General features: G+C 30.7%; 1 protein-coding gene across 1 annotated transcript; it reads left to right on the top strand.

Moving 5' to 3' along the window:
- Positions 1–17: 17 nt before the first annotated feature.
- LOC107841922 (syntaxin-124-like) lies at positions 18–1,989 on the top strand. Its single transcript, XM_016685768.2, has 2 exons — positions 18–944; positions 1,443–1,989. The coding sequence occupies exons 1-2, from the start codon at positions 344–346 to the stop codon at positions 1,775–1,777; spliced, it is 936 nt and encodes a 311-aa protein (XP_016541254.1). The 5' UTR covers positions 18–343; the 3' UTR covers positions 1,778–1,989.
- The last annotated feature ends 10,147 nt before the right edge of the window (positions 1,990–12,136 follow it).

The raw sequence follows: 12,136 nt of genomic DNA, 5'->3' as shown, positions 1-12,136 counted from the left end.
TTAACAATGGCAGATGGCTGCATAGCCTCAAATAATATTAATCTCAAAAATCCTTTTGACAAATAATGATTTTGATCAATTGTGATCTCTAAATGAAGCCTTTGCTCTTGTCTCCTTCTCTTCTTCTCCCTCCTCCAATTCACCACCCCATTAATGAAGAGAGAAGGTTTAGACAAGGGCACGACATTTTTCCCTTATCAACTGGCTATCAACCTATCGCAACCCTCCTTTTTATACCTATTGTGGGACAAACCAACAATTTATGTAAAGAGGATAGGTTCAAGCCAAGGTTAATTTGTCCATAGGGGGGGGAGGGAAAAGAAGAGATTGAAATCAATCAAAAATGAATGACTTATTTTCTAATTCGTTTAAAAGATATCAGGACCTTAAAAAACAGGTCCAAGTAGATGATTTGGAGGGTGGTCGAGTTGGTCCATCAGGAAATGAAAGCATTGATCTTGCTAATTTTTTTGAAGATGTAGAGAATGTGAAAGAGGACATGAAGGATGTCGAAAAATTCCACAAAAAATTACAAGAATCAAATGAAGAGAGCAAACTTGTGCACAATGCCAAGACTGTTAAAGAAATAAGGTCTAGGATGGACTCGGACGTGTCACAAGTCTTAAAACGCGTCAAGATGATCAAAGGAAAATTGGAAGCCCTCGAGCGATCCAATGTAGCTCATAGGAAAATCCCAGGGTGTGGTCCGGGTTCTTCTGCAGATCGAACAAGGACTTCTGTAGTTAGCGGGTTAGGGAAGAAATTAAAAGTCCTCATGGATGAATTCCAAGCACTCAGGGCAAGAATGAATGATGAATATAAGGAGACGGTTGCAAGAAGATACTTTACTGTGACAGGAGAGAAGGCTAATGATGATATGATTGAGAATTTGATATCAAGTGGGGAGAGTGAGTCTTTCCTCCAGAAAGCAATCCAGGAACAAGGTATCGCGTTAGATGTTTGCCCTGGTTTTCATAACGTGTTTGATCTTTTCCTATTTTTCTTCTTAAAGAAATGGCAACACATCCACTATTTAGACTTCTTTTGAGAATTTGTGAGATACAAGGTATCGTATTAGATGTTTGCTCTGATTTTCTTAACGTGTTTGATCGTTCCTATTTTTCTTCTTAAAGAAATGGCAACACATCCACTGTTTAGACTTCTTTCGAGAATTTGTGAGACGTAAGTTTTAGCTATCACCTGCGTGAACCTTTTTCAGAGTAAATTAATTTTATGAGATTAGTCTCTTGATATCTTTATACTTTTTACAATGGTGGAATATTCCTCTCTGTTCGTACGTGAATATTAATGGATCGAATTAATACTAAATTTTTGTATTTCCTTTAGTACTATTTTTCTTTAATTTTAGCATTTGATACTCATCCTTCAGGATATACTCTTATTAGTTTCTGCATGATACCTGGTTGTTTCGATCCTAACAGGTCGGGGCCAGATTATGGACACAATTTCAGAAATACAAGAAAGACATGATGCTGTGAAGGAAATTGAGAGGAATTTGATTGAGCTACACCAAATATTTCTAGACATGGCTGCATTGGTGGAAGCACAAGGGCAACAACTGAATGATATTGAAAGTCATGTGGCACATGCAAGTTCCTTTGTTAGGAGAGGCACAGATCAATTACAAGAAGCTAGAGAGATCCAAAAAAGCTCAAGAAAGTGTGCTTGCTTTGCTGTTTTTCTTATTATTATTCTTATCATTCTCCTTACTTTCCCTCTCTGGTGGCCACTAATTGCTAGCAAAATAACAACATAAGGAAAAAAAAAAAAAAGAAAAAGAAAACAACCTACCTGAATATTTTAATTAAGAAAAGACTTGTTTGGTTGTTTTGAAGAAGAAATTAACCAATAAAAGTTTGATCAGGTTGTTGTGAATTTTAGGATAACCTTTTTTTTCAATTTTTTTGGCTACATGACTATTGTTTGTAAGAATTTTATTCTTGTATTCATAGTAAATATTTTCTTTTCTTTTGCACTGTATTTATAGAAGTAATTTTTTGTCACCCTCATGGAACATAAAGACATCTTACTGGACCTGTATGAAATCCATGTACATATGTAGATGAATAAGCAGGGAATTGCAAGATGAATGAAATTTTCTACAGTCGATTAAAAGGATGATTGCAGTTGAATGTATAGTGACTAACATCTAATTGCTCTTTTTTTTTCCCTTGAAACAAAATTCCATTTTTTTTTTTCATTATCTAGAAGTTCATTATTATTGGGTGGTTAAAAAATAAATAAATTATTATTGGGAGGTTTGGTTGGATAGTTGCGCCTAATGATTTTGCTCAACAGTTATCGATTTTTAAATATACTAATCTTTAAACCTAAATATTAAGATATCGGTAGATCCAAGATTTATTGGATAATCAAGTATAGGAGAAGTAAAGTTAAATTATTATTTTTTTCGCACTGATCCGCATAAGTTATATTTATACACAAAGATATACTTTCCCAGTGGAGTTGATAAAAGAGACGCTTTGCCTAACTTATTTTGACAAAGAGATTCTAGTTTTGAAAAATTAAAAAAAGCGACACCCTAATGAGTCCACAAAAAAAAGTATCAATCCTAGCACATAAGTTTAAAAACGTGCATTTTAGTCTCACTCCCATTTTAGCCCCTATATTTTAGAAACTACACTTTAGCCCATGTCCAAAAATATAAATATTAAATATTAAATAAAAAAAAAATAAAAAGCTCAAGCTTCTCAACCAAGCTCCACTACCAACCACTATTTCCTGATTTTCCAGCAATTTTTCGGACATTTTTCGGTTTATTTTTTCGGCATCCATCGGAAAGTGACATTACCTCCTTTGTTTTAAGCCATTTTCTCATATTTTTATTCCTACATTTTCATTCATTTTCATTCAAAAAACTTGAAAATCAGTCTCACTTTTTTAAATCGATTCTAGTCTCAATAGCAACATTGCAACACTCCTTAGCTTGTTCCAAAGCTTCCCTTTTTGCTTTTTTTTTTTGCGGGATTTTGTCTCAATATGAATATATATAATTGCAATGAACTTGTTTAATGAAAATCTTCTATTTTTCTATAATATTGTGTTTAATTTATCTTCGTTACTGTCTTAAATTTTTGGTTTTTTGTCCCTATATTCTAGCAATAGCAATTTCTAATAATGTGAAAGTAGCAATTTCAGTAATGATTTTTGTCTTCTATAATCGACCAGTAATGTAATGGTTATGTCTTTTATAATCGGTCAGTAAGGTTTACTATAGACCCTTTCATTGTATGGTCTAAAAGGCCTGTAATTTTAAACAAGGACTAAAGAATGTTTATGTTATTTTACGTAAGAAAGGATTGAAGAAATACTAGACTATGCGAATTATTTATTATATACTGATGTCGTTGTTGATTTCTACACATGGTAAATAGGTTATCAATTTTTCGAGAAGTCGATTATTCACCAACTCATAGGTTTATGATCAACTATCTGAATATATAGACAAGTTAAAATAATGACAAAAAAAGAGAAATTAAATAAAATAAAATTAAAGTATAGCAATTAACACCTTTCAAACATTGTAAGTAATTTAGATACATTAATTGTGATACCAAATTACTTTTAAACATGATCAAGTGATATTTAAGGCATGCTATAGTCGTAAATCAGTGAGATGGACTAAAAGGGGAGAAATAAAATAAAATAAAATAAATAAGCACCATTCAAGCAATGCAAAATATCTAGATATCATCAAATGAGATTAGAAGTGTCTAATGAGCATAAGTAAGAGTAATGGTTGTGACTTGTGGATGTTTATGTGATAAGTAGTGTTTGAGAACAAGTAGTCCTTCTTAATACAGACGTTTGTTCTGAGTAATTAGTTGTTACTACAATTGCTCTTCCTTATATTCATTTGATCGAGCGTTCAATTATTTTCTACTCTCATATAATGATATTTAGTCACTTTTCATTGCTTGAATGGTGTTTATTTATTTTATTTTGTTTTGTTTCTCTCCTTTTTAACCTTGTCTTACTTGTCAACAGAATTAGATGATTGATGCTAGAATTATGAAATCACGCATATATTATAGATAAATGTATGTATCTATACCAGACTAAATTAACAGTCATGTACCGATCAATTGAGTTTAGTGAAAAGTAAGACAAGACTAAAAAGGAGAGAAATAAAATAAAATAAAATAAAATAAAATAAATAAACATCATTCAAGCAATGAAAAGTGACTAAATATCATCATATGAGAGTATAGAATAATTGAACACTAGATCAAATGAGTATAAGAAAGAGCAATGGTAGTAACAACCAATTAATCAGAACAAACATCTGCATTGAGAAGGATTACTTGTTCTCAAACACTACTTTTCCCATGAACACCCACAAGTTACAACCACCACTCTTCTTTATGCTCATTAGACACGTCTAATCTCATTTGATGATATCTAGATATTTTGCATTGCTTGGATAGTGCTTATTTATTTTATTTCGCCCCTTTTTAGTCTATCTCACTAATTTACGACTATAGAATGCCTTAAATATCATTTGATCATGTTCAAAAGTAATTTGGTATCACAATTGATGTATCTAAATTGCTTTACTATGTTTGAAAGGTGTTAATTGCCATACTTTGATTTAATTTAATTTAATTTATCTTTTTTTGTCATTATTTTAACTTGTCCATATATTCATATAGTTGATCATAGACCTATGAGTTGGTGAATAATCGACTTTTTAAAAATTGATAATCTATCTATCATGTGTAGAAATCAACAATGACGTTAATATATAATAAATAATTTGAGAAGCTCCAACTGCACCTTGCTTAAAATTACAACTCTTTCTGGTCATACAATGATAGGGTTTATAGTAAACCTTAATAATCGATTATACAAGCCATAAACATTCTTTAGACCTTTTTCAACGGTCACTTTTTTTGTAGCTCTACTATATAAATGAAAGGGACCTTTTTGAGCTCCTTCCTGTTTATTTATTCACCCCTTTCTCATTTTGATTCAACAATAACAATGTCTCCCTTTCTCATTTGGAAAACTCTTTATCTTGTTCCAAAGTTTTAATCTGTTATATTATTTCGGTGGTCATCCAAAAAGTGATATCAAGTACTGTACGAAAATCGGGTAAGAAGAAGACGACTACAGTCTATTAAGTCTAGGATCCTAAATGAACTTCTCTTCCTTGTCCAGATTTCTAACACACTAACCGGTGAAATTCAAAAGAAAATCACCATATAATCGGCAAGGACAGTCATAATCCATCAAAATCAAAAAAATATCAACTTAAAAATACAGATTTTCAGTAAAATCAAGCCCCATTTAAAAAAAATAAAATAAATTTTCCATCCAAATCAAACAAATACCTAATCAGTCGAATGATCTATTAAAAGAACAACAAAAATGCATGATGAAACCATCCCCACAAGAACATGCATCTAAAACACCATTACATTAACGAAGAATTTGAAGAAAACCCGAATTTCTTGCCACATTAGCAATCAAATTCACAAAAACTTTTCACCATACAATCGGTAAGGAAAATCATAATCCATCAAATATCCACCAACAATCAAATAAATACCAACTTAAAAATAAAAAAAATTTAGTAAAATCAACCCCGTTTTTTAAAAAATTAAATTTTTTCCTCCAAAATCAACTCAATCACCACAAACCAAAACTGAAAAAAAAATTAAAAAAAACTCATCAATATGGAGCACAAATTACTCGGAAGATGAAGAGAAATTACTTGAAGTGGACGATGAAAGATATTAGAGCTTTAGAGAAGATAGAAATTGAAAATGGAGGTTGGGTAAAGGGGAAGGGGAAGAGAGAATGTCAATGGTTTTGTGAGTGAGAGTGAGAAGAGACAAAATTAATATAGGTATTTTAAAGAAAGTGGGGTGAGAAAAGTATTTAAAAAAGACTTAAGGAGTGGCAACAACTTTTTGAATTTTACAATTTAACCCATACCCTATACCTTTTCTATTTTCTCTCCCTAAACCCTAAAAAATTAATCCAAAAAAAATACGTGTCTCTTTTCTCAATTAAGTTTTCAAAGTGTTCTTTTTCCCAAATCTTCTCTACTTTCCCTATCAACCCACGTGAACTTTCTTTATATATGCATTACTATTGCAAAAAGCCTTCTTACCTCTAAAAACAACACAAACAAATACAAAATGAAAATAATACATCATTATACATTTAACCTACTTAACATTGATATATTATACACAAAAAAAAACTAATAAATCCCAAGTACTTAAAAAACCTTCTCTTGGGGATCACCTCAGGATCACGAATCACTTCCACATGTACTGATCTCAACAGTACTGAAATTACCGTTGTTTTTCAGGTTTAGTAAAATTTATATTTTCCAACAATAACTTTAAGCACATATTCAAACTAACATATAAACCATCAAATGAAATTGTAACTCTATATTCACAACTTTGAACTTCAACAATAAATTCAACTCAACTTATGAACATTAATTCAACTCAACTTATGAACATCAACAAAATGAAGTTCAAACTATTTTCTAAAAATAGCAAAACCAAATGTTTAGAAAGAGATGAAAATTGAAAGATTCAAGTCCACCGAATTCACGATGTATCCTTAAAGAAATTATTTTTCTCAAGTACCCGAGGTTATGAAATATATCTTCCCTGGATAAAATGAATCAAATCGACAAAATAGTAATACCTCAAACTCTGTCGAACAACGAACACACTCAACGATTCGTAAATCACATTTGAGTTTTTCAATAAAAAAGAGTGTTTTCACTTTAAAATTCCATGCCTATATCTGAAAAAAATTAAGTATTTAAAGCCAAAAGGTGGTGCTTCATAAAAGAAGCAATGGTTCTGAGAAAATCATACTGTTTCGAACCTTCTGGACCAATTACGCTCGCAGATAGGCCACCTGCGTTAATCAAAAATAGAAAGTTGATTGTGACCGCGTTGGCATTTGCGCCTGCAGATCGCTACATGCATGCACATGTCATTTGTTTCATCTTCAAAATACAGTGCCTCGAAGGGTTGTATCCCTTTGAGATGTGACATGTATCAGCACATGCTCGTGTGCGTCCATAAATAGAGAATATTTTTGTATTAAACATCATTAACTCTCAAGTTTCAAATAAATTTTGTCCAAAAAGATAATTTCTCTATCGATCATTTTCTAAATTTGAAGCCAAAGTCAAGCCGAGTGAGCGACGACAACGATGGTACGAGATTTACTTTCTTCTTTCATCCATATGAAGGAGAGTTTCTATACTTAAGCACAAGAATATTTACTTCTCCTATCAATGTAGGAGAAAACTCTTTTTATAAACTGAATACACATTTCACTTTCCCTCTATTTTTCTTCCCTTAACTTACCATTCACATTTCACTAGAACCCAACAGTCTCCCACATGAATGGAGAACGACTATTTCATCAAAAAATTTATGAATAAGTGTGTGATCTACAATCAAAGATTAATTGCATCTAGATAAGTAATTTTTTTTAACTTTTCATTGTGAACTTGCATCAGATACACTCGAACAATTGATAGATGCGATATCTTTGAAGAGTTAAACTTTGGGGGACACGTAGACAACACAAGTCACACAATCAATCTTTTATCATTTATAGTTCTCACAATTTTGTTTGTTTCAACATGAGCACTTACTGATTTCATGAGAGCTTAGAGAATATACATTTACTATTATTTTCCTTGAAGCGACTTCAATTTCACCCTCACATATGTGATTCTTAAACGTTTAATCCTATAACTCAAACTATTTGGTCAAACCTGTCAAACTTAGAAACCATTAAAAAATTTCAAATCATAAAATTTATCCTTGTTTCTTGAGCATTGACTTCATCATGAGAATGATGTGAGTTAATTGACAATATTGAACCATCAGTCACAACTTTGTTTGATCTTCTTGAACCTGGATCTTAGGATTTTCAGTCTACTAGGTAGATTTACCACCGTGATGGCTTGTCCTAGACCATAAATCCATCCCTTTCGATGATCTCTCAACTCCCTCTCTAGATAGGTCTTCTGTAAGTGAATTCGACACATTATTTTTTAACTTCACATAGTCAATCGTGATAATTCCACTAGAGAATAGTACTCAAATAATTTTATATCTTTGTCTTATATGACAAGATTTATCGTTATACATCATGTTCCCTGCCCCACCTATTGCAGCTTGGCTATCAAAGTGTATGCGTACTGGTGCCAAAGATTTGATCCAACAAGGAATATCTTTCAGGAAATTTTAGAGTCATTCAGCTTCTTCATCAGTTTTATCTAATGCGATAAATTCAAATTCCATTGTAAAGTAGGTAATATATGCCTGTTTGCATGATTTTCATGAGATTTGCTCCTCTATCAACAGTAAATACATATCTATTCGTGGATTTTACTTCATTTGATCTGCTGATCTAATTTTCATCACTATATCTCTACTCTATCTATTGCAGCTTGACTATCACAGTGTCTGCATACTGGTGCCACAGATTTGTTCCAATAAGAAATATCTTTCAAGAAATTTCATAGCCATTCAACTTCTTCACCGGCGTTATCTAACATGATAAACTTAGATTTCATTGTAGAGTGGAAAATATATGTCTGTTTGGATAATTTTCAATTGTTCATCCACCAAGAGTAGATACATATTCACTTGTGGATTCTACTTCATTTAACCCGATGATTAAATTTGCATCACTATATCCTTCAATTACCGCTGGATACTTGTTATAATGCAAAATATAATCTTGAGTATGTTTCAAATACTCCAAAACTATTTTTATTGTCATCCAATAAGTTTGATTAGGATTAATCATGTACCGACTCAATTTACTAAAGCACATACTATATTTGGTCGCGTACAATTCATGATATACATCAAACTTTCTAGCACTCTTGCATACTCCAATTGTGAGTCACTTTCACCTTCATTTTTTAAAGTGCAAAGCTCATATCCAATTGTGTGTTGGCAATATTGAAACCCAAATGCCTAAACTTGTTAAGTACATTTTCAATATAATGAGACTGTGACACTGCTAAACTTTATGGAGTTCTATGAATTCTTATCCTTAAGAACACATTAGCAACTCTAAGGTCTTTCATATCAAATTTGCTCTCAGGCATTCATTTCATAACAATTATGTCAGAAATATCTCTATTGATGATCAACATGACATTCACATACAAACAAACAATGACTTTGTGATTTGATGTCTCTTTAATGTAATCACATTTATTTATCTTGAATCTGGTTGACAACATGGTTTGATCAAACTTTGTGTGTCATTATTTGGGTGCTTGCTTTAGTCTATAAAGTGACTTAACAAGTTTACACACTTTTCTTTCTTTATCAGAAACCACAAAACCCTCAGATTGTTTGATGTAAATTTATTCCTTCAATTCTCCATTAAATGGATTTCAATATCATATACCACAACTAATGCAACCAACATACGAATGGACGTTATCTTTGTTACGAGTATGTGTCTAATCAAGACTTTTTTCTTGTATAAAAGTCTTTCACAACAAGTATTGTCATGTATTTATCTATAATATCATCAACTTTCATTTTCCTTTCAAATATTCATTTACAACCTAAAGATTTATTTTTTATAGAAAGATCAACCAATTCTCAAGTGTGGTTGCTCAAGATTGAATTAATCTCACTATCAACAACCTCTTTCCAAAATGATGAGTTTGCAGACAACATCGATTCTTTAAATGTTTAAGGCTTATTTTTGAGAAGAAATGTTATAAAATTTGATCTGAAGGAAGTTAACGTCCTTTGACATTAACTACGCCTTAGATTATCTTCATCAAGTGCATTCTTTCTTGGTTCATCTTGAGGTCATTTTAATCCTTCATTAGATATTTCATGTCTACTAGTTTAATATACGTGCTTTGTACGTGTGTCAAATAGTTTAAAAGTTCATTTCTATTACATATTATAAGTATTACACAGAGGAAAGTGACCAAAGTAATAAAAAAAATCTATTGGAGAAAGAAAACAACTTAAGTAGAAAGAAAACTCTATGTAAGGTGAGAAATCAACTTTTTCTTACTTATAAGGAATTGGGGAATTGACTTAGATTATGACCATCTTATTGCATAATAATAAAATTTATTATTATTATTATTTTTATATTATTATTATTATTATTTAAACGACTATAACATTTCTCCTTATATGAAGATTTTACTCTAAAATTTATCATTGATTCAACTCCCCAAGATTATTCAATTATTCAAAACAGGTGTTTACAAAAAAATCGTCAAAGTTAACCTAACTTATCAATTTAAAGCTTTAAAGCAAAGAAACACGAACTTACATACTCTTGAGTGATCTAAGAAGCTTCAACTCCAATGCTCTACATCTATTTTAAATAAAATAACAAACAATTCAGTATGAAAATAAATCAAATCACAAAAAACAACAATACAAATATAATTCAATTTCACAAGTGGAGTCTGTGATACTTATAATTGTCCTTAGTTTATGAGATATAGAGATGTTATGTTGATGTATCTTACCTAGATAACTCAATAAGAATCATCTCCGAATCATATTTACAAATTCATAAGTCTCAAATCAATAATGGTGGTGTGGAATGATTGAAGTCCCTTCACCCTTAATCAGATGCCTGCAATTCTTCAACTTTAACGCAACAAAAGGCTTTATTATACACAACACTGATTGAACAAAAAAAGACATCTAAAATCAATTTACCTTTAAAATTGTGTTCATCAATCATGTTGATATTATCATCATCATCCGTCTTCAAGATACCTATAAAATAGATGTAAAATAAATCAAACATTATAATATAATTTTTGAAAGAAAAAACACTCTAAATTAAACAATCAAGAACCTAAAACCAAATATAAAATATGTTCAACAAAAGCACGTAATAGATATACATGGACTCAGAATTGTGGATGAAATAAAATTGAACGTATTGCACACATGGATTTTTTAATCAACTTTTTATTTTTTTTCCAAGTTTAGATAGTATCTTTTATGGTAGTTTTTGTTTAACTTTTTTACCACATATTTTAAGACTCTTTAATTATTACCTCCAAATATTTTTATCTTATCATATATTTTAATCTTTAATTTTTAAAATATAAATTTATGGGTTATATAAGGAAAATTCTCTAAAAATTTTTATTGTTTACCTTTCTTGTTTTCTTTTTATTCCTTTTACGTGTGATTCTTTTTTCCTTCTCCTTGTTTGACTTCTTCTTTCTTTCCTTTTTATTTGCATGATTTGCATTCCTTGTTACTCGAATTATTATTTTTTTTCTTATAATTTTAGTTTATTTCAAATTTTTAAATATAAAATAAAAGTAAAAAGATAATTTTGTCTCAAGTAGAGATTTTTAATGAAGGACAAAAAGTTTACATCACTTTTTTTAGGGTCTTTCCACTTTTAATATATTATAAATTCTTATACTGATAAATGTGTTCAAAGAACTCAGCATTATCTGATTCAGTTACTGTATTATCATTGATATTCAAATGTTCGAATTTATGAATAAAAAATCTACATGCTTTACTGTTTATAGAATATTTGATGAAACACAATCCACAGTCCACAGTCTTTGATTCTATTTTCACCCTTTTGAGTATAGGAGCTTGTATCTTGGTTAGTCACCCCCACATTTTAAAATATTTCAAGTTGGGCTTTCTTTCTTTTCATTTCTTATATGAAATAGATTGTGTCCTACTATGAGGCACTCAATCGAGTATTCGATTAGCTGTAAGGATAGTTTTTCCCGAAAAGTTTTGTGGAAAGCCCAAACTTATAAGTAAGACATTCGTCATTTTTTTTAATGTTTTTGTTTTCTCAATATCATTTGTTTAAGGTGAGTACGAGGGTAGTAGTTTAATGGATAAGTTTATTTTTCAAACATATCTCTACAAAAGAAGATTCATACTATCCATCCCTGTCACTTCTCAATATTTTAATCTTTTTATCCAACTGATTTTCAACTTCAATTTTAGATTGCCTTAATGCATATATTGTTCATCCTTAATATTCAACAAATAAATATAGCAATATCTAGTGCAATCGTCAAAGCTATGAAATACTTTTTCTTCAC

This window comes from Capsicum annuum, chromosome 9 (assembly GCF_002878395.1).
Source record: "Capsicum annuum cultivar UCD-10X-F1 chromosome 9, UCD10Xv1.1, whole genome shotgun sequence".
Classification (NCBI taxonomy): Eukaryota; Viridiplantae; Streptophyta; class Magnoliopsida; order Solanales; family Solanaceae; genus Capsicum; species Capsicum annuum.
The sequence above is the reverse complement of the archived record's forward strand: the minus strand, read 5'-3'. Positions and strand labels throughout refer to the sequence as shown.